At 47.8% G+C, this 23,637-nt stretch overlaps 1 protein-coding gene across 4 annotated transcripts in view; it reads left to right on the top strand.

Annotated features, from left to right (window-relative positions):
- The window catches only part of LOC116985669 (transformation/transcription domain associated protein), a 173,802-nt gene that overhangs the window by 66,156 nt on the left and 84,009 nt on the right, over positions 1-23,637 (top strand). For 2 of the 4 annotated variants that reach the window (XM_033040549.1, XM_033040551.1), the window contains 6 exons: positions 209-334; positions 2,068-2,178; positions 6,202-6,348; positions 9,092-9,320; positions 10,081-10,206; positions 11,097-11,243. In XM_033040549.1, coding sequence (XP_032896440.1) covers positions 209-334; positions 2,068-2,178; positions 6,202-6,348; positions 9,092-9,320; positions 10,081-10,206; positions 11,097-11,243 — 886 coding nt within the window. The remainder of the gene's footprint in view (positions 1-208; positions 335-2,067; positions 2,179-6,201; positions 6,349-9,091; positions 9,321-10,080; positions 10,207-11,096; positions 11,244-23,637) is intronic. The other 2 variants (XM_033040552.1, XM_033040550.1) reach the window with 1 other exon arrangement.

Raw genomic sequence — 23,637 nt, 5'->3', positions numbered from 1 at the left:
GATCTTATACATGCTCTCCAGAGATTCTGCCGGACCTGCTGAGTTACTCCAGCACATCGTGTCTACATTTGGTAATATGTCTTTTGGTTTCATGGTCTTAGAAAAATTAGGTGCAGGAGGAGGCCATTCGGCCCTTCGAGCCAGCACCTTAAAACACATCTTGACCTTTGCCTCTTCTCCCTACTCCCCCCCCCCTCCCACCCCATAGCCTGAGTCCGACCCTGACATGAATGGTGGTGGAGAGGGAACCAGTGCTGCCAACGGCAACGTGAAACGTGGTCTGTCCATGGATTCCGCCCAGGATGTGAAGCGTCTCCGGACAAATGCTGGAAATGTGAGTAGCGCCCAGACGCGACTTGGATTTAATACTTTGTGGAATCCAATTTTCTGTCCTATTAGATTTGTGCAAGCATTTCCTGTCACATTGCATTGGGCTGTGATGTTGACTTTTGGATTATTGGGGAACTTCCACAGGTGAAGCTTTGGATGTTAGGTTGGATTTTGCAAAGCAGCATTTATGGCGACTTTCAAACAGTATTAAAGTTCATTTCATCTCCCTGGTCTCGCTGGGAAATTATAGTTGCCGATATATTTTCAGCGGACACCAAGGACTACAGATGCATGCTGGTTTACGAAAAGCACGCAAAGCACTGAGTTACTCCAGCATAATATATTTCCAGTGATTGGCCTATGGCCACGAGAGTGGCACGGTGGCGCAGCAGTAGAGTTGCTGCCTTGCAGCGGCAGAGACGCAGGTTCAATCCCGACTAAGGATGCTGTCTGTATAGAGTTTGTCCATTCTCCCTGCGACCACATGGGTTTTCTCCGGGTGCACCACACTCCAAACTTGTGCGGGTTTGTAAAACTGGTAAATTGTCCCTAGTGTGTGGGGTATGGGGTGATCGCCGGTTGGCATAGACACAGTGGGCCAAATGGCCTGGTCCCGTGCTGTATCTCTAAAGTCTGAAGATATTTCGAGCATCTTTAGACTTCAGAGATAGTGCGGAAATAGGCCCTTCGGCCCACCGAGTCCATGCCAACCAGTGATCGCCCCATGCACCTGCACTATCCCCACATACCAGGGACAATTTACAATTCTTACCAAAGCCAATTAGCCTACAAACCTGTACATCTTTGGAGTGTGGGAGGAAACCGGAAGACCTGGGGAAAACCCAGGCAATCGCAGGAGAACGTACAAACTCCGTACCGACAGCAACCGTAATCAGGAATGAACCTGGGTCTCTGGTGCTGTAAGGCAGCAACTCTATCGCTGCGCCACCGCGCCACCCTCAGGTCTTAAAATTGATTTCATCTTGGTAACAGATGATTAGTTACTCTAGGTAAACGACTATGTACTCACTCTATCTATTCCCCTCATGATTTACCACTTATAGAGGTTTACCATCACGGATCTATAAGATTTACCATCTTATAGATCCCCTCTCAGCCTCCTGCACTCCAAGGAATAATGTCGTAGCCTGCCTAATGTGTCCCTGTAGCTCAGGCCCTTGAGGCTTGGCAACATCCGCGTAAATCTGCTCTGCACCCTTTCCAGTTAAATAACATCCTTCATATAGAAGGTGACAGAAACTGAACACAATACTCCAAATGCGGCCTCACCGGCATCTGGTACAGCTGTAACATAACATCCCAACTTCTGTACTCATTGGCGTAGAAATAAAGAACTGCAGATGCTGGTTTATAGACACAAAGTGCTGGAGTAACTCAATAGGTCAGGCAGCATCTCTGTAGAAAAAGGATGGATGACTTTTCGGTTCAGGACCCTTCTTCTATACATGTTCCCCTGTCTGATGTAGGTCAATGAACCAAAAGCCTTCTTGACCACCCTATCTACCTGTGACGCCACTTTCAGGGAACTCCGCACTCCTGGATATCCCTGCTCCACAACACTCCCCAGGGTCCTGCATCTCACTGTACTGGCAGAGACCTTCTTTCTGCAGGTTGTTTCACTAAGTTGTGACTGATGGATTTGGTTTTCTAAGCATTGAAATTTGTATCTAGTCGCAGAAATAGCCTCGAGCTATTATTTTCTTTTATCGTTGACAGGTATTTGGCCGAAGCCAGTCACTGACTGGAGCTGATCACCTGCTTTCAAAGCCCATTGACAAACAGCACACTGACACCGTCGTCAATTTCCTCATCAGAATCGCTTGTCAGGTAATGGCTGCACTTTGTGGTTCCACCTTTAGCTTCATCTAAGAGCAGTTCCGCACTGTCGGGTCTGAGGTACGGCCTGAATGAATGTGAACATATTACAGGGTGATAATTAGTGGAATCAAGGTACGGCGGATGCTGGTTTATACCAAAGAGACACAAAAAGTGCTGGAGTTGACCTCTATCTACATACCCGATTATAATTATTTTTCTAACACCAGTTCTTCTCCTTTCTTTACCCTCTGGCATTTAGTTTAGTTTTAGCGATACAGCTTGGAAACAGGCCCTTCGGCCCACCGAGTGCGTGCCGACCAGCGATCACCCTGTACACTATCCTTCACACCAGGTGCAATTTACAATTTACAGAAGCTAATTAACTTTCAAATCGGCACGTCTTTGGAGTGTTGGAGGAAACCAGAGCACCTGGGGAAAACCCATGTAGTCACAAGGCGAACATGCAAATGTGCCCTAACTAAACTAAACTAAAAATGGATAAAGAAAAGGGGAAGACACAGAGTGCAGAATACAGTTCTCAGCATTGTAGCGCATCAGTTCCAGAGATAAAGCCCAATGTCCGCAATGGGGTAGAGGTGAATTGTGGTAACTACAAGTCTAAAGTACTTTGGTTTAGTTTAGTTCAGAGATACAGTGTTGAAACAGGCCCTTCCTCCCACCGAGTTCACACCGACCAGCGATCACCCCGTACACTAGGACTACTCTACACACTAGGGACAATTTACAGAAGCCACTTAACCTACAAACCTGCACGCCCTTGGAGTGTGGGAGGAAACTGGAGCACCCAGGTAAAACCCACACGGTCAGAGGGAGGGAACACACCAACTCTGCACCCGGGTCTCTGGTAGCTTTTTGTAGACATTGTCGTAGGGGGGGATGTCCCACTTAGGCGATTTTTTGGCCGACTGTCATAGTTGTAGCAGGTCTCTGAAAATCTCCCCCTACGACAATGTCTACAACAAGCTACCCACAACCGGCGGCCCATTAGGACATCCACCTACGACAACCTACGACCACACAGGCGACAACCTACGACAACCGAATCAACCTACATCCACCCGCGACAAGCTACGAGAAGCTATGACCCTGTCGGCAACAACTGAAGACAATTTAGTCGCCGGTACCTGTAGTCTACGTAGGTAGTCGCCAATGGAATTCAAAGTCTGCACCGGTCACAGCTTACGTCACCTGGCGACAACCTACGACAGCACCTACGTCGGGTGAAGTCAACCCACTGTCGGCGAAAGATTTTCAACAAGTTGAAAACCCAATGGCAACCAGAAAGACACTACGACTCTTTGGGCGACTATGGAGACCACTCACGACCATACAGGCGACACCCCGGTGTCCATGTGGCAACAGCCTAGTCACCTAAAAAATCGCCTAAGTGGGTCAGGCCCTTATGGCAGCAACTCTACCGAATTCTCTACCAGAACTAGTAGATGGGTGATTGACGGTCGGTATGGGCTTGTAGGTTAATTGGCTTCTGTAAAGTGGGAAAGTATAGAACGAGTGTGAATGGTGGTCGATGGTCAACATGGACTCGGTGGGCCGATCGCCCTGTTTTCCCGCTGTAATCCCTAAATCTAACCTAAAAATAGGTGGAGCAAAGGAAAACGCATCCATATTCCATACATAGATATAATCAAGTCAAACTCATGTACAATGGATAGAACAAAGGATGAAGGTACAAAGTGCAGAATATAGGTCTCAGCAATGGGGTCGAGGTGAATTGTAGTAATCGCATGTATAAAGTACTTTTCTTGTAGAAAGCCATGGAACTCAAGGACTCTGTCGTCAAGATCGATGTACTGATATACATTACCTGCATTAATAATCCAGCCGCGCCCCTTCACAGCAGCGCGGCACCACACGATGAACCGTCTTTTAAGTACTATGTTAAACCTCAGTTTCCTGGCTGCTGCTGCGAATTAAGATTGATGGGATATTGTGTACAAAGTAGTCTGTTGTTCACTCAGAAAGGGAGAGCGAAAACACCAGATTATTTTCTCCGTCATCCAAGTGCCACTTGTGGATCAAGCTGTGAGGAAGATAACAGCAGCCACAACATTTCAGAGTGATTCCATTTATATGCATAGTTACTGTGAGCAGGGTGAGAGATTTAAAGCCTTCATTATTAATTTCCCATCTTTGGAGGTAGGGAGAATTTGTTGCTTGTCATTCCTAGTGACTTCCAATTGGGAACGTCAGTGAGGAGTCGCAAATTGGTGGAACAGCACCTCATATTTCGCTTGGGCAGCTGACACGAATATTGATTTCGCTAATTTCAAGTAACCCTTGCATTCCCTCTCTCTGTGTGTCCCCCCCCACCCTGGTCGTCTTGCTAGTTTCACTCTTTGTATCCCTTCATTATCACCGTTTCCACAGCCAACAATGGACCATTGTGGGCTCCACCTCTGCTGAGTCATCGGTGCGGGCTCTGAATTGTTCCGAACCTTTTCATACCTCTAGTTTTCCTCTCACCTAACTTTTCCTCCAGTGGGGGAGTCTAGGACTAGAGGTCACAGCCTCAGAATTAAAGGATGTTCTTTTAGGAAGGAGATGAGAAGGAATTTCTTTAGTCAGAGGATGGTGAATCTGTGGAATTCTTTGCCACAGAAGGCTGTGAAGGCCGTCAATGGATATTTTTAAAGCAGAGATAGATAGATTCTTGTTTAGTGCGGGCGTCGGGGGATGGGGGCAGGAGAATGGGGTTAGGAGGGAGAGATAAATCAGTCATGATTGAATGGCGGAGTAGACTTGATGGGCTGAAGGGCATAATTCTGCTCCGATCACATGACCTTATGACCTTAATTTAAACTGATCTCCTCTGCCTGCACGTGATCCATATCCCTCCATTCCCTGCACTTCCATGTGCATATCTAAACGCCACTATTGTATCTGCCTCCACCACCGCCCCTGGCAATGCGTTCCAGGCCCCCACCACTCTCTGTGTAAAAAAACAACTTGCCCTGCACATCAGTGCCTCTACTTCCTGAGAAGATTACGGAGAGTCGGTATGTCAAAGAGGACTCTCTCGAACTTCTACAGGTGCACAGTAGAGAGCATACTGACTGGTTGCATCGTGGCTTGGTTCGGCAACTTGAACGTCCAAGAGCGGAAACGAATGCACAAAGTTGTGACCACTGCCCAGTCCATCACCGACTCTGACCTCCCCACCATCGAAGGGATCTATCGCAGTCGCTGCCTCAAAAAGGCTGCAAACATCATCAAGGACCCACACCATCTTGGCCACACACTCATCTCTCCACTGCCATCAGGTAGAAGGTACAGGAGCCTGAAATCTGGTACATCCAAGTTCAGGAACAGCTTCTTCCCCACAGACATCAGGCTATTAAACTCGCCATCAAACAAACTCTGAACTATAACAGCCTATTCCACTTTATCTTCTTATATATGTGTATATTGAACTGTTCTGTATTTATGCTTACAATATTCTGTTGTGCTGCAGCAAGCAATAATTTCATTGTCCTATCTGGGACACATGACAATAAACTCTCTCCATGAAGGACCTGTTTCCCCGCTGTATCTCTAAATGAAACTAAGATTGCTTGGTTATCATGCTAGGTAATTATTTTCTCCAATAGCTCACTCCTTCGCTTGCAGATGCTGTCAATGCTAAAAATATTGTGATCATTTCCTTGGATTAAAGAAAAATTCAATTTGGCATTAGTTTCTTACGACATAATAAGGAAAGATAGACTTTGTGTGTTCTCAGTTAAAGTTTGGTTTATTGTCACAGTGAAAAGCTTCAGTTGTGTGCTGACCAGTCAGTGGAACGACAATACATGATTACAATTGAGCCGTCCACAATGTACGGATACAGGATAAAGGGGATAACGTTTAGTGAAGTAAAGTCAGATTAAAGATAGTCCGAGGGCCTCCAATGAGGTAGATGGTAGGTCAGGACCACTCTCTCGCTGTTGATAGTGGTATGTGAGATGCAGTTGCTTTCAGCTCTGTCTGATACATGTGGTGTTTGATTCCCAGGTGAACGATTCCTCCAACACAGCGGGCTCACCGGGGGAAATGTTGTCCAGGCGATGTGTCAGCCTCCTGAAGATGGCCCTTCGATCCGACGTGTGGCCAAAAGCTGAACTGAAGCTTCAGTGGTTTGACAAGTTGCTGATGACAGTGGTATGAATTTTGCAAACAGTTAATCTTGCAGAGAGCGACTTTTCGGGGAGCAACATACTGTACTATTTGTAGCCCTTCCACAGCTCCCTACGTTATCACCTCGTCCACAGCCAACAATGGACCATTGTGGGCTCCATCGTTCCTTGGTCATCGGTGCCGACTCTGATTTGTTTTGAACCTTTTCATACCTCTAGTTTCCCTCTCCCCGACTCTCAGTCCGAAGCAGGGTCTCGACCCAAAACATCACCTTTCCCTTTTCTCCAGAGTTGCTGCCTGACCCACTGAGTTACTCCATCATTTTGTGTCCACTCTACTATTTGCATGTTTAATCATTCTATCTTGCAGCCGAGATACATTCCAGCCTGACGTTGATAATATCTAAATATATTCTCTCTTGCGGGACTACCCATTAGGAAGAGCACAGTGACGCAACTGGTAGAGCTGCTGCCTCACAACGCTAGAGGCCCTGGTTCGATCCTGACCTCGGCTGCTGCCTGTATGGAGTTTACACACTCTCCCTGTGACCGCGTGGGTTTCCTCCGGGTGTTCAGGTTTCCTCCCCATGTTCCAAAGACGTGTGGGTTTGTAGGTTAATGGGCCTCTGTAAATTGTAGGGAGGATGTAGAGTGTGGATGAGAAAGTGAGATAACATAGAACTAGTGTGAACGGGTGATCGACGGTCGGCGTGGACTGGGTGGGCCGAAGGGCCCTGTTTGCATGCTGTATTTTTCAAGCAATCAATAATATAGGTGCAGACTACGCTTTGATACATGGAAGCTCAAATTGCTGCACTATAAGATTAAAAGCTAAAGAGATTATCCTCCCTGAATATTGAACACTGCAGATAAATTAACCTGGGTTATTACTTTAAAGAACATCAAGGTTGTAAACCTGTTGGATTGGGAATGAGTGGGAAATCGATGCAGTGTGGATCACAGGCTAAGATATGTGGATCAGCGTCACCAGTTGTAGCCGGGGGCTGCATGAGGGAGTTGAACATACACCCAGACTGAAATACAGCATGGGGACAGACCCTTTGGCCCACCAAGTTCGTGCCGACCAGTGATCCCCTCGCCCCCGTACACCAGCACTATCCTACACAGTAGGAACAATTTACAATTTCACCAAAGCCAATTAATCTACAAACCTGCACCTCTTTGTGATGTGGGAGGAAACTCAAAGGAAACTGACAGGGTCACAGGAGGAACTTTCAAACTCCACACGGGCAGCACCAGAGGTGAGGATCGAACCTGGATTGTTGGAGCTATGAGGCAGTAGCTCTACCAGTTGTGCCTCTGATACTACCTGATCTCCTCTGACACAAACCATGAGCTATTCAGAGCAGGATATTTCATACGACAGAGGAGCAGAATTAGGCCATTCGGCCCCCTGTGTCTGTGCTACCATTCGATCATGGCCAATCTATCTTTCCCTTTAGAGTTATGATTTTAGAGATAGGGCGTGGAAACGGGCCCTTTAGCCCACTGAGTCCGCGCTGACCAGCGATCACCCCGTACACTAGCGTTATCGTACACACTAGGGACAGTTTACAGAAGCCTGTTGACCTACAAACCTGTACATCTTTGGAGTGTGGAGGAAACTGGAGCAACCAAAGAAACCCACGCGGTCACAGGGAGAACATACAAATTCCGTACAGACAGCACCCGTAGTCAGGATCGTACCCGGGTCTCTGGCACTGTAAGGCAGCAACTCTACCGCTGCGCCACCGTGCCGCACAGTCTCGACCCCATCTCCCTGACTTTGCCCCATAATCTTTGACGCCCTTACTAATCACAAGCCTATTGATCTCTGCTTTGAAAATACCCAATCACGTGGCCTCCGCACCAAAAGAACTTGAGGGAAAAGATAGACACAATACGCTAGAGTAACCCAGCGGGTCAGGCAGCATCTGTGGAGAGAAAGGATGGGTGACGATTCGGGTCTGGGGCCTTCTTCAGACTGGCAGGATAAAGATACTGCCTTCAGATTTGCTCTGATTTTTATAATCTTAAAGTCAACCCCTCTACTCAGCTCAGCCATGAAATAAACGCCGTACACAGTGAATTTCCTAAATGGTATTAGTTCAGTTTGAAATGCATAGTTGTCCTGCATGAGTGGTCGCGGTAATCAAGGGGCGTGATGCACACGGCAGAAATGACTGAACATTCAATGCATTTTTATGCGGAGTGTAGACTCAGACGTAGGTTAGATGAGGAAGGCTTTGATTTTGCAGGACATTTAGTGCCATATAATTGACATTTGATGAGGTGAAATTGCATGTAATTTAAAAAAAAGAAATAATTTGAGAGAAGTCCTTTTAGAGAGTTGCTATCTACACAGACCTGATGATTTTAGTTTAGCTCAGAGATACAGCATGGAAACGGGCCCTTTCACCCACCGAGTCCGCGCCGACCAGCAATCACCTAGTTTTAAGGAGACACAAGTAACTGCAATTTACTGTTAACTGTAAAGTGGAAATGGCTGAGAGCTTTGTTCCCTGGTGCTGATATCACCAATTATCTCTCGTGGACCAACCACATTGTTGCGACAATCATGAAGGCACACCAACATCTCTACATCCTCAGGAGACGCGCTACCTTAAGAAAGGTTTCGACCCGACACGTGTTCCCCAGAGATGCTGCCTGACCCGCTGAGCTACTCCAGCACTTTGTGTCCTTTTTGTGTATGAACCAGCATGTGCAGTTCTTTGTTTCTACAATAATCAACTTCATGCCTGTTTCAGGAGCAGCCCAACCAGGCGAACATGGCCAACATCTGCACGGGGCTGGAGGTGCTGAGCTTCCTCCTCACTGTGCTCCAGTCGCCGGCAATCCTCAGCAGCTTCAAGCCGCTGCAGCGGGGGATCGCGGCCTGCATGACCTGCGGCAACAACAAAGTCCTTCGGGCCGTCCACACCCTGCTATCCCGACTGATGAGCGTCTTCCCCACAGAGCCAAGTACGTCGCACGGGGGTGAGAGAGGGCCGGGGAATGTGGGGGGTGAGAGAGGGCCGGGGGTGAGAGGGCCGGGGGATGTGGGGGGTGAGAGAGGGCCGGGGGATGTGGGGGATGTGGGGGGTGAGAGAGGGCCGGGGGATGTGGGGGGTGAGAGAGGGCCAGGGGAGTGTGGGGAGAGAGACAGGACCTGAAGAGGAGAGAGAGGGGGCTGGAGTAGTGGGGATGAGGTGAGAGCTGCGACAATGGGGAGACAGAGGACTGGGGGAGAGAGGGCTGGAGGGTGGTATTTGTGTGAAGGCCAGTGGTGTGGGGGAGAGAGGTGATCGGGGAGTGGAGAGGGGGGAGGGGGTGCGATAGAATGGAGGTTGGAGTGAGGGCTGGGTGAGTTTGGAGGGAGAGCACTGGAAGTGATGGAGAGAATGGGCTGGAGGGCAGAAAGAGTCGCGGTGGGATGGCTGGATGTGTGGAGGGGAGAGACAGAAGGTGTAAGGGGTGGGGCGGGGGCAGTTGTGTGCGGCAGAGAGCCGGACGGGGAGAAGAGGAGGCGAAGGAGAGAGGGCCAGGGGAGAGTGGGCGGGAAGAGAGGGGGGGGGGGGGGGGGGCGGGGAAGAGAGGGCCGGAAGAGTGAGATAATCGGTGTGCTGGAGTGAGGGGCAGATATGGATGGTGGAGTGAAGGAGCGTGGCCGGGGTGGGGCCTTCGGGAGGTTAAGAGGATGGGCGCCATCTTGATGCCACACGTTGCTAGTGTCACCTTCCTCGCTAACCCCACCCAGGCACGTCGAGCGTGGCATCAAAGTACGAGGAGCTGGAATGCCTCTACGCGGCCGTGGGGAAAGTCATTTACGAAGGCCTCACTAACTATGAGAAAGCAACCAATGCCAATCCCAATCAGCTCTTCGGTGAGTCGTGCAGAGCAATCGGCAACCCTTTCTTTCTCCTAATTAAGCTTTAAGGCGAGATGCAATTTTTGCGGAGTGCACGTCATTGTCGTACAGTGGGGGTGTGGAACAGGCCCTTCAGCTCAACTTGTCTGTGCCGACCAAAATGCCCCACCTAACCTACCCCCATAGCTCAGGACCGCGAGTACTGGAAACATCCTTGTAAATCTTTCCACCTGCACTTCCAGCTTAATGACATCCTTCCTATAGCAGGGAGACCAGAGCTGAAAAGAGTGCTCCAAATGCAGCCTCACAAGAGCCAGCGTTCACAAACAAAAGGCAGCCTTTGTCGTTTGCAAAGTATTAATGGGGGTTTACTGGCTGGTTGAAGGACTCTTTAATTTTAGACTTTAGAGATACAACACAGAACGAGGCTCTTCGGCCCACCGAATCTGTGCCGACCAACAATCACCCCTGGACACTAGCACTATCCTACACACTAGGAACTTTATACTTTAGTATATGCAGCATAGAAACAGGCCCTTCGGCCCACCGAGTCTGCGCTGACCAGCGATCACCCCGTACACTAGCACTATCCTACACACTAGGGACAATTTACAATTTTATCGTAGCCAATTAACCTACAAACCTGCACATCTTTGGAATGTGGGCGGAAACCAGAGCACCCGGTCAAAACCCATGCGGTCACGGGGAGAACGTACAAACTCCGTACGGTCAGCAGCCGTAGTCAGGATCGCACCCGGGTCCCTGCGCTGTAAGGCAGCAACTCTACCGCTGCGCCACTGTGCTTCCCTGGGCCATATCCTATTGAAGGTGAGGTGGGTGGACCCTGTTTTATTGAGCTTGTCCGAAATGTTTTGGCTTCTTATCTTTATCTTTAAACCATGTAGGTACACTGATGATCCTGAAGTCGGCTTGCAGCAACAACCCCAGCTACATCGACCGCCTCATCTCTGTCTTCATGCGCTCCCTCCAGAAGATGGTCAGAGATCATCTCAACCCACAGACCACTCCCGGGGCATCGGAAACTAGCACAGGTAATGCTTTGGAAGGAACTGCAGATGCTGGTTTACATCGAAGATAAGCACAGAACGCTGGTCAGGTGGCATCTCTGGAGAAAAGGAATAGGTGACTTTTCGGGTCGAGACCCTTCTTCAGACTGAGAGTCAGTGGGGAGGGCAACTGGAGGTATGAAAAGATTCAGAACAAATCGGAGCCGGCACTGATGTTGGCTGTGGAAGAGGTGATAAGAGAGGGAGAGAAACCTGGCTCTCTGTCTGAAGTAGGGTCTCGACCCGAAACGTCACCTATTCCCTTTTCTCCAGATATGCTGCCTGATCCGCCGAGTTAATCCAGGTTTTTGTGTCTATCATTGGTAATGCTGCTACATTTCACTTTTATTTTAATCTTGCTACTTTGTTGGAATAAAATTGAATGCAATTCCACAGAGAATGGGATCAAAATGTCATTCAGCTCCTGAGCTTACAGCAGAGAGTGGCATGGTGGCGGAACGGGTAAAAGCTGCTGCCTCAGTGCCAGAAACCAGGTTTTGATTCTGCCAACGGGTGCTGTCTATACGGAGTTTGCATGTTCTCCCTGTGACCGTGTGGGTTTTCTCCAGCTGCTTCGGTTTCCTCCTACATCCCAAAGACGTGCAGGTTTGTAGGTTAATTGACATTTGTAAATTGTCCCTAGTGTGTAGGATAGAACTAGTGTAAGGGTGATTGCTGGTCAGCGTGAACTCGGGAGGCCAAAGGGCCTGTTTCCACGCTGTATCTCTGAACTAAACAATCAATCACAATCACAATAATATTTTATTAGCCAAGTATGTTTTGCAACATACGAGGAATTTCATTTGCCAAGTCAATCATACACATAAAAAGCAACGGAACACACGAAACACATTTTAACATAAACATCCATCACAGTGACTCCTCCACATTCCTCTCTGTGATGGAAGGCGCAAAAAGTTCAATCTCTTCCCTTTGTTCTCCCGCGGTCGGGGGCCTCGAGGCCTCTGTTGACGGGATGATCGTGATTCTCGTAGCCGGCAGCGTTCGGGCACTCCGCGACGAGGTGATTAGCTCCTGCATCGGGGGGGATGTCTGCTCCCCCGCGCCGGACGAACGGACCCCGCGTCGGGGCTGGTCGAACCTTCCGCGACGTTGTAGCTCCCGACATCCACGGCCTCTCCCGTGACTGCGAGCTCCCGATGTAAAGTCCGCAGGCGTCGGACCCATCCCAGGCAAGGGATCGACTACAATGCAAGTCCTCGCCTCGCGGTGGGGCCCAAGGTCAGTCCGAGGAGGCCTCCAGCTCCATCGATGGTAGGCCGCAGATCGACCGGAGAATGCGATCTGAAAATTAATTGCATCTCCGGCAAGGTAAGAAACTGAAAACAAATGTTCCTCCGACCCCTCCCCCTCCCCCTCCTCTCACATAAAACAAACCGAAGAACATTTACACAAACTTTTAACACACACTAAAAATTAAAAAAAAGACGAAAAAACAGACTACTGGCGGGGCTGCCAATCGTGCGGCGCCCCTGTTGGTAATAACCAGTCTTGCTTTTAACAGCAGCACAGTTTGATTTGCGGTCCAATATATTTTTTATACAGGTGGAAAGATGTCAAGGAAAAAAATGTAGGAGTTAGATAATAAACATTTCAGACTTCAAGGTGCCCTTCAAAATATATATTTCAAGACTTCTTTTCTCCATTGATGTTTAAGAATGACGGGCTTGATATTGGATCAATGCACTACTTCAAAAAAACGTCTGAAAAATGCTCAAACATCAGTGCTGAAATAGATCTCAGCCAGCACGCTCCACACTTTCATTATACAAGTCGGCAAGTGTATCTCTCTGATGTCAGGGTGATATTTGTGGAGTGAAGAACATGGTGTGCTTCCATTGAGGTTCCCAGAAGAAGAAGGTTCTTCTGAAGAAGGGTCTCGAAACGAAACGTCACTTTAGTTTAGTTTAGCGATACAACGCAGATACAGGCCCTTCGGCCCATTGAGTCCACACCGTGATCCTCACACATTAACACTATCCTACACACACTAGGGACAATTTACACTTATACCAAGCCAATCAACCTACAAACCTGTCCGTCTTTGGTGTGTGGGAGGAAACCGAAGATCTCGGAGCAAACCCACGCGGTCACGGGGAGAACGTAAAACTCCGTACAGACAGCACCCGTAGTCGGGATCGCACCCAGGTCTCTGGCTCTGCAGGCGCTGCAAGGCAGCAACTCCACCACTGCACTTATCCATGTTCTCCAGAGATGCTGCCTGCCTGACACGCTGAGTTATTCCAGTACTGTGTGGCTTGTTTTTAAGATGACTTGGCAGATTGGCAAATAGATAGATGGGGAGTCAGGCATGTTCATTCCATGACTTTCTGGAGCTCGGTGACAAGATGAGTGTAGGAGGAGGAAGGAGCAGGGGAATTAGTGGGAGATTGAATTGATTTCGATTCAATTCAGAATTTCCAGTGTTGAGGTTTCCTGCTGTGAAAATATTGTTTAGTGGAGGAGCAGAGTTGCAGTGTGACCGTGTCCTTTTGACCGTGGTAAAGGTGACTGTGCCTGCACGGTGGCCGCGATCCCATCGCATTTACAGTACAATTAGTTTAGTTTGGAGATACACCATGGAAACGTGTCCTTCGGCCCATCGAGTCCACGCCGACCATCAATCATCCATTCACACTAGTTCTATGTTCTCCCACTTTCGCATCCACTCCCAACACACTTGAAGCACTTTACAGAGGGCCAATTAACCAACAAACGCACACGTCTTTGGGATGTGGGAGGAAACCGGAGCACCCGGAGGAAATCCACGTGTTCATAGGGAGAACGTGCAAACTCCACATAACCACCACCCGAGGTCTGGAGCGAACGCTGTTCTCTGGCGCGGTGTGGTGGCAGCTCTACCAGCTGTGCCACTTTGCTGCCCTGGTGGGAGAAATGGGAGCACATTGAGGTGGGGATTGAGAGACGTGGAAAATGTTTTTAAAAATGAGGTTGGGGGAGTATTGCTTAAAACTGGAGAATTCAATGTTCATACGTTGGGTTGTAAGCTACCAAGGGGAATATGAGGTGCTGATCCTCCATTTTGTATGTGGCCTCACTGGCAATGGAGGAGGCCCAGGGCATGGGAAGAGGAAGAAGATTAAAATGGTTAGCAACCGGGAGATCCACCAGGCCTTGGCGGGCGGACTGAGCGCGTGTCCGGCGAGAAGATTGAATATTGGAGGAATGAATGGCTGTGGAAAGTTCAAGTTTGTGGAGATGAAGGGTAGATGAACACCGTTTAAACTTCCCAAACAGCTCTGAAACAAGGTAGTTAATAGTAAGATTAAACGAGAACTTACCAGTTTGAAGTTTGATCTGTATTTTATGAGGAGTTACGATGAGGGATTACGTGAAGAACCCCGCCACGGCGCATGCGTGTCATTCTTCAAAGCAGCGGTGTGAAATCACAGATAACTGTAATGACTAAACATAGTAAGATTAGAGAAGAGATACTAGTTAAGTATATGATCAAGGGTGGGAGCGGAGGGCACGTAATCCCTCATCGTAACTCCTCATAAAATACAGATCAAACTTCAAACTGGTAAGTTCTCATTTAATCTTACTATTTTACTTCGGAGTCACGTGAGTGACTACGTGAAGATTTTAAAGCTCTGATTTCATGCCGTGGAAACGAGTCCATGCATCACGTCTGCCTTGACTGTAGGAGGAATTGTGTTAACATAATTTGGACATGAATTCGACATTGAAATCATAAAATTTGTTAACACAAATTTATAACCCCTTTTTATGGGTTTAAATTAATTTACAGAACTTAAAATTGTTTCTGCAAACGTTCCAGGTTTCATTACTGGTTTATTATAAAATGTTTTCCCTAGACCATCCTGCTGCCTTGAGGATTTGGTCCATTGGTACATCCAACTGTATCGCTGCCGATGTGGCTGCAGCCCTGGTGGAAAGAGATTTTAAAATATTAGTATCCACCCCAGCCTGTGTTAGCACCTGTTTCAGCCATCTTGAGATGGTCTGGACTGTCACTCTTTTGTGTGGTTGCTAGTGGCTGACCAAAATGTGCCTTTTCATTGCCTCTTAGGATTTTCGTTTTCTCCATGAATAACGACAGATGTCTTACTATACACAGACGGTCATCTGTTGGGTATGACCTAATTGTATATTGAGGCCTGCTGATCCCTTTCTGTTCTGCTTACTAACTCATAAATATGAAACGTAATATTTTCTGTTGAGGAAGTCATGTTGTCCAGTCTAGTTTTTGCAGTGACTGTATCCTCTGTGCCGTGACCAATGCCATTAGCATGACTGTTTTAATGTCAGTCTGTGTAGGGACAGAACTGTTGCTGGAGACCAATTCTTGAGCATCTTCAGGATAATTCTTACATCCCATAATTGGGAGTATCTGGTTCTTGGGGGATAGTATTAAAAATTCCCCTCATAAGTTTTGTACCAGTGGGTGAGTCCCAGCAGTGTAATGCTCTGTCCCCTGCCATAGGTAAGTTGATAGGGCACTTCTGGCGCAGTTGATGGCACTGTAACTGAGCCCCTCATCATAGAGGAGGCCTGCCAGATATTCCAGAACAGACGGGATGTTCATGTCTCTGTAGGTGATGTTGTTTTTATGGCAGAGCATCGCCCACTCCCTGATATAGACTGTAGCAATAAATCTGGTCTATAAGGGACGGTGATACATGGTTCTAATACCATGTTTGATACCACTGAGAAGAACCATGGTTGTGTAGGCCAATCGGGTACTACCAATACCAGATGCAGAGTCCCCCCCCCCCCCCCCCAATGCAGCGTAAATGCATCTGTCGCCGCTGCCCCAGGGTCTGGTTCCCATGAAACATAATTTGATAACTGGTGGTTAAGTCTAGATGCGAATAAATCGATATCTGGTGTTCCATATTTTGCTGTGATATCAGCAAATACTATTTTATTCAACATCCATTTGGTGTTTTCATTAAGTTTGCGTGACCTGGTGTCTGCCACTGAATTTAGCCTTCCTGGTAGGTAAGTGGCTGATATCCAAATATCTCTCTGGATACACCATTGCCAAATTGTATAGCCAGATTGTCACATGATGTCGATTTGTTTCCACCCTGTGGTTAATGTATGCTACCACAGTGGTATTGTCTATCTGTGTCTAACATGCTGGTGATATGACCCAGTACAATATGACTTTAGGCCATGTAATGCCCCAACATTTCCAGGTAGTTTATGCCCAGTGTGAGTAATAATGATGCCTCCTGAGCAGTCCATCTACCTCCACAGCTGGTGATGGTATTGGTGGCTCCCCACCCAATTGCACTGGCATCAGTTTGTAGTACCATGGAAGGGTTACTGACAATGATTGGATTGGAACAAAGCCAGATGTTATCTATCCACCATTTTAGTTCCATTTTAGCTTGATTGGTAGTTTCATAGATCTGTCAAAGTGACCTGCATAATTTAGAGTGCTTGTATTTTGCTCTCTGTAAGTTTTGGTAATGTAGAGCTCCAAATTGTGTGGCTGGAAAGGCAGCCATCATTATGCCAATTACTTTGCTACCAATCTGATGGATGGTCTGCTGATGCCAGTGAGGTTATTGCAAGCCTCTATTAAATCTCTAGCCTTTCCCTTAGGCAGAGTCACCGACATGTGAACTGAGTCAATGGTGAAACCCCAGATAGTCCATAGTAGTGGAAGGAGTTAGTTTAGATTTGACTGGATGGAAAATGAATCCCAGTTTTCCAATAACTTTTTTGTGGCTGTTACAGTTTGTTTGGCCAATTCCAAAGTTTTGCCCACAATGAGTATTTCATCTAAATATGCCATGACCATGTGAGTACGTTTCCGTAGAAACGCTAGGGCTGTTTTCAAAATTTTTGTGAACAGCCTGGGGCTGATGATAACCCATTTGGCAGTGCTTTATACTGTCAGAGTTGTCCCATCCAGTTGAATTTTAAGTAACATCTGTGGTCACCTCGTATAGGCACTGAATAGTAAGCATCTTTTAAATAGATGCTGGCCATTGAAGTAACCTTTGGAAATGAATTGTTAAGGAGTAACAAAGGTATCTATTTTGTCAGATCTATGGTGATGCGACAACCACCATCTTTTTTGTTTTTGATAAATATATTGGACATGAATTCTAATGGCTCGTGTTGAGTTTTCTCAATTACACCTTTTATGTAAAGCATCTTCAGTTGAGCTTGCGCTTTTGATATTCCTTTATCAGAAGGCACGGACATTTGGTTCAGTATATGTTGAACTGGAGGGCTGTACTTGTGTATAAACTCTATTGTATATCCCTGGATACTGCTTAAGATGTAAGTATCGGTTGTTATCATGCTCCATGCATTCAGAAAGAGTGTAATCTCCACCCAACCTCCGTGATCCCTGTATATTGTAGGGAACCTGACCCACCTACCTCCATAGTTACCAGTGTTAGGTTTACTTTTTGTAGGTTCTTTGCTGCTGTTGTCGCGCTGGGGTCTGGATTTTCGGTTTGGTTGGCGTTGGAGGTCCCCGCATCTTCCAAGAAGGCCGGCCTGGGCCATGGCCTAAAAAGACTCATGTTTTGGGTACCGGACCTTCGAGCTTTCACCAGTTCTGCTGGTGGGTGCGTGGGGGTGCTGTCTTTGGCCGTAGTGGGTTCCAGTAGGTTCTCTTGTTCTTGCACCCCCTGCACACTTGTCTTTCCTTCTGCAGACCCCTCTTCCAGGTCAGCCCAGAACTGACCCGCAGTGCTCCCCTCTGATGAGGTAGAAGCACTGTACAGCCCTTCAAGAGGTACTGCTGTGGGTTTATCATAGGGCCCACAGTGACCCGACTCCATCTCCCGGAGTCTGTCATGTTGGAGCAAAGCTCCATACAACGCTCCATCCGGCTCCAGCGCTCTCAGGCGCTGGCCGCCCACGGTTGTTCAAAGTCGGACTCCTCTGAGTCCACGACCTTGTTTGTTTTTGTGTCTAGCCTTTCCGCCCGGCTGCGTGGATCTGGCCAGTGCGGAGGCGACATCGGGCACAGCTGATCCCACTATCGGTGATCCGAGTGCCGCTGGCTGCTGCTGGCTGCCCGCTGCTCCGCGGTCCTCCCTCTCCAGCTTTGTTCTTACTGCCCTTCCGTGGAGTGGATATGGCCGGTGTGGAGGCGACATCGGGCACAGCTGATCCCATCTAGCCCACCAGCTTTGTCACAGCCCGTTGGTTTCTCCACCTGAAATCAGCATGGTAAAACACAAAAAGACCGCAGCTCTTACCTGCAGGTCCAGGTTGAAATTGTCGCTACGGGTAAACGTCGTTCCACCCCGTCTGCTGCCGTTATTGACTTGTCCAAAAGTCAACGGCCCTCTTTAAATAGTCTCCCGCCCGGCCGTGGTGTTCTGGCTGGCGCGGGACCAAAAGTCGGCCCAGCTGATCCCTTACGGGGCTTGTGCCTTCAGCTGCTGCTGGCTCCCGCAACTTCGCGGTCCTCCCCAGCCAGCTTCCTAGCAGCACTTGTGGACACTATTTTGTCCAGCTTCCCCCCCCTGTGAAAAACCCAGCGCGGGGAACATTCGTTTTTGTTTCCCTCTCCCGCCCGGCCGGGCCCGGTGCGGGAGCGAGTAGGGAGCGAAAGTCGGGCACAGCTGTTCCCATTACTGGAGATTAGCGTGCCTTTGGCTACTGCTGCCGGCTGCCCGCTACTCCGCGGTTCTCCCCCGCCAGCTTTCCCGCAGCCTTCATGGATCCGGTCCATGTCTCCACCTAAAAGGTAAGTGGAAGGAACGCAGAGTCTCCTTACCTGCTGTTCCTGGCTTTCAAATTTTGCCGCTAGGGGAACATCGTTCCCCCTTGCTGTGACTTGTTGCAATGCGTGTAGCGATATGACACGCATGCGCCGTGGCGGGGTTCTTTACGTAGTCACTCACGTGACTCCGAAGTAAAATTTTAGATTTTCAACCATGTTTGCAAGAAGATTAATGTGCCTGGAGCAAATTCAAGTGATATATCAACCCTAAGTGTTAATTAAATTGCAGTTATTGCAAATACACTCTATCATGTTACAAAGATAGTGAAAATTCAACATGCTTTTAAATTTATATTTCGTGTTGTAATAATTGAATCGAATGCTGTCTTCAGAACTCGTTTTACATAGATTTCTTCCCCTTCCCTGCAATCAAAAGATACCCTGCCCCAAGGATTCAACATTGCTGCTACCTTGAGCTTTATTCAGTCATTGCTGAGATTCAGAAACCTATGTAAAACCCACCAGATTTTTGGTTGTAAAATCTCCTCTGTGGTAATTAATATTCAGCTAAAGTTAAATCTTTTGCGCAGAGGCAAATTACAGTGAATTATTAATGTAGTTATCTTAAGAGAGGTGTATAAAATCATGAGGAGAATGGATAAAGTGATTGCATCCGAGGGGAATCAAGAACCAGAGGACAGAGGAAGAGGGGAAGAGATTTAATGGGAACCTGGGAGGCAACCTTTTGATTCGGAGGGAGGCGGGTGTATGGAACAAGCTGCCAGATGAGATAGTTGAGACAGGTACTTTAAAAGCATTTTAAAAACACGGGCATATTGACATATCGGTTCATGGGTAGGAAAGGTTTAGGGGGATAGGGGTCAAACGTGGGCAAATGGGACATTTGCGTAGATGGGCCAATTTGGTCGGCATGGACGAGTTGGGCCGAAGGACCTTTTTAATTCTCTGACACTGTGATGAATTACAATTGAATTCTAGGATAGGTCAAGGATTCTTGAAAATCAAAGATTCAGCACGCCACCCACATTAAACAGGGATTAATTGTGATACAAGATTAAATAAATGAGGCTAGTCAGGGCTCTGCCATCAAGCACACTTAAAAAAAAAATCTTAGTAACTACCAGTCTTAAGAGTGTGAAGAAGGGTCGCGACCCAAAACATTGCCTATACATGTTCGCGTGGCCCACTGAGTTACTCCATTGTTATGTTATCAGGTTGAAAACCTATGAGCTAGGAGCTCATGTTAGTGTTAGGAGTATGGACCCTTCCCCACGCTGGTATCTGTGGAAAGATGATCGAGATTAATGTTTCAGGTTTGAAGAAAGGTCTAGACCCGAAACGTCATAAGACCATAAAGCCTGGATGCAGAAGTAAGCCATTTGGCCCATCAAGAATACTCCGCCATTCGATCATGGCTGATCTCTTTATCCTCTCAACCCCATTCGCCTGCCTTCTCCCCATAACCTTTGAGACCCTTACTAATCAAAAATCTTTCAAACTCTGCTTTGAATATACCCAGTTCTGGCCATTCCCTTCATAGTACTGCCTGATCAACTGAGTTGATTGATTGAAAGGTGCAGCATGGAAGGAAGCAGGCCCTTCGGCCCACCGAGTCCGTGCCGACCATTGATCACCAGTTCACATTAGTTCTATGTTATCCCCTCATTCGCATCCACTCCTACACATTAGGGGCAGTTTTACACAGGGCCAGTTAACCTACAAACCCACACGTCTTTGGGACGTGGGACGAAACCCGTACTTGATTAGTGAGGGTGTCAGGTTACGTGGAGAAGGCAGGAGAACGGGGCTGAGAGGGAAAGATAGATCAGCCATGATGGAATGGCAGAGTAGACGTGATGGGCCAAATTGCCTAATTCTGCTCCCCCTAATTATGAACTTATGAAACCGGAGCACAGGGAGAAAACCCGTGTGGTCACAGGGAGAATGTGTAAATTCTACACAGACAGTGCCCGTGGTCAGGATCGAACCCGAGTCTCTGGCGCCGTGTGGCAGCGGCTCTACCTGCTGCACCTCTCCGTTCCTGAAACACTCTGTGCTTTCTCACGATTCTAGCATCTGCAGTCTCTCGGGGCTCTTAATGGCCAGCAGGTGGAGCTCACTACCCTCGTGTTATTAATGCATTGCATACTCTCTGCTCTGTTCCAACCCACCAGGCCATTCTTCCACAGCAGAACAACTGAACACTGGAAATTCTGAAAATCTGAAATTAAATTGAGGCTCTGGTCAAAAAATAGAGGCTTGGGACAGGTATGGGCAGCTGGGATTACATGAATCCCTGGAGCAGAGGGAATGCAGGAGTATACTTAAGAAAGAATAAGAGGGGGCCGTAATACTATAGAAACATAGAAAATAGGTGCAGGAGTAGGCCATTCGGCCCTTCGAGCCTGCACCGCCATTCAATATGATCATGGCTGATCATCCAACTCAGTATCCCATCCCTGCCTTCTGTCCATACCACCCCTGATCCTTTAGCCACAAGGGCCACATCTAACTCCCTCTTAAATATAGCCAATGAACTGGCCTCAACTACCTTCTGTGGCAGAGAATTCCACAGATTCACCACTCTCTGTGTAAAAAATGTTCTCATCTCGGTCCTAAAAGACTCTTATCCTTAAACTGTGACCCCTAGTTCTGGACTTCCCCAACATCAGGAATAATCTTCCTGCATCTAGCCTGTCCAACCCCTTAAGAATTTTGTAAGTTTCTATAAGATTTGTAAGTTTCTATACCTGGGCTGCACTGGATGGTTAGAATGCATGGGATCCAGGGAGTGCTAACTGACATCCTGGAGGGAAGCAGAGGATGACGGCAGAAGGAAGTTTATATACAAGAGCGGCACAGTGGCACAGCGGTAGACTTGCTGCCTTTCAGCGTCAGAGACCCCGGTGCGATCCTGACTACGGGTGATGTCTGTATGGAGTTTGTACGTTCTCCCCGTGACCTGCATGGGTTTTCTCTGGGTGCTTAGGTTTCCTCCCACTCTCCAAAGACATCTAGGATTGTAAACTAATTGGCTTGGTAAAATTGTAAATGATCCCTGGTGTGCAGGATAGTGCTAGTGTGTGGGGATCACTGGGCGACGCAGACTCGGTGGGCCGAAGGGCCTTTTTCTGCGTTGAATCTTTAAACTACAATAAACCAACCTCCCTTCCATTGTGTGGGAAAGAACTGCAGATGCTGGTTTAAACCGGAAGATAGACACGAAAAGCTGGAGTAACTCAGCGGGACAGGCAGCATCGCTGGAGAGAAGGAATGGGTGACGTTTATTCAGACTTCCCGCTGAGTCACTCCAGCTTTTTGAGTCTATCTCCCTTCCATTGACTCCCATCTACACTCCACTCTGTCTCAGCAAGGCCACCAGCATCGGCAGCTCCTTGTGTCTCCATTATAGCTCAGTAGCCAGGTGCCTAACGTCTAAAGAGTGGATGAGAGGCAGCAGCTTCCATTCACGGATGAGAGGCAGCGCGGGATCCTTTTTTAAGGGTCGGCGGCAATCTCTGTAATTGGCTCGGCGTGCCTGAAGAACGGCTGTTCAACATGGTACACTCGTGCCACGGAGTGAAAGCAGTTCCATCTCCTCACTAATTTGTGTTTTCTTGGCCAGAAGTGTGAGGCAGGAATTTAATTTGCAGGAGTGCTAATTTGCTTTTGTGTTTCTTCACCATGTATTGCAATTATCGAAGCAGCTCCGACCTTGAAGATGTTTAAAAAGTTACCTGGTAGTGACATTTACTGTCACGACCCCTGTGCTGTGTCTTTACATGCTAATTGCCTGGGAAATGGAATAAAAGATGCAATTAAAAGATGCTGGCATGCCAAAGCCTAAATGCATGACTTCAAAGGGGCGTGCACGGTGGCGCAGCGGTAGAGCTGTTGCCTCACTGCGCCAGAGACCCAGGTTTCATCCTGATTAAGGATGCTGTCTATACGGAGTTTGTACGTTCTCCCTGTGACCGCGTGGGTTTTCTCCGGGTGCTCCGTTTTCCTCCCACATTCCAAAGACGTACATGTTTGTAGCTTAATTGGCTTTGGTAAAATAGTAAATTATCCCTTGTGTGAAGGATAGTGCTAGTGTACGGGGTGATCGGGCTGGTGGGCACGGACTCGTTGGGCCGAAGGGTCTGTTTCCGCACTGCATCTCTAAAGTCTCACTGAAAGCTTTGCATTCTACTAGCTGTGCCTTTGCATGTCAGACAGTACATAAACAGGCCCTTCAGCCCAACTCGTCCTTGCTGACTATGCTATCCATGTTTAATGATGCTGTGTTTTCGCATGTATCAAGGTACAGTGAAATTCATTTTTTGCATATGAATCAGTAAGATTATTGCCATCCATGAGTACAATTTCTGGCAGTTCAGTTGCTGATGATAGCTGGGAAGGAACTGTCCCTGAATCTGGAGGTGTGTTATTTTCACACTTCTGTACCTCTTCCAACGGGCATGAGTCCCAGATGGTGCCCAACACAGGCGACTATTTGCATGCTAGACACAGAAGCAGACCTACAAACTCATATTATAATTGCTCCACACTCTTAAAACTGTGTACACTGTAAATGGATTGATTGTAATCATGTATTGTCTTTCTGCTGACTGGTTAGCTCGCAACAATAAGCTTTTCACTGTACCTCAG

This window comes from Amblyraja radiata, chromosome 22, assembly GCF_010909765.2.
Source record: "Amblyraja radiata isolate CabotCenter1 chromosome 22, sAmbRad1.1.pri, whole genome shotgun sequence".
NCBI classification, from domain to species: Eukaryota; Metazoa; Chordata; class Chondrichthyes; order Rajiformes; family Rajidae; genus Amblyraja; species Amblyraja radiata.
The sequence above is the reverse complement of the archived record's forward strand: the minus strand, read 5'-3'. Positions and strand labels throughout refer to the sequence as shown.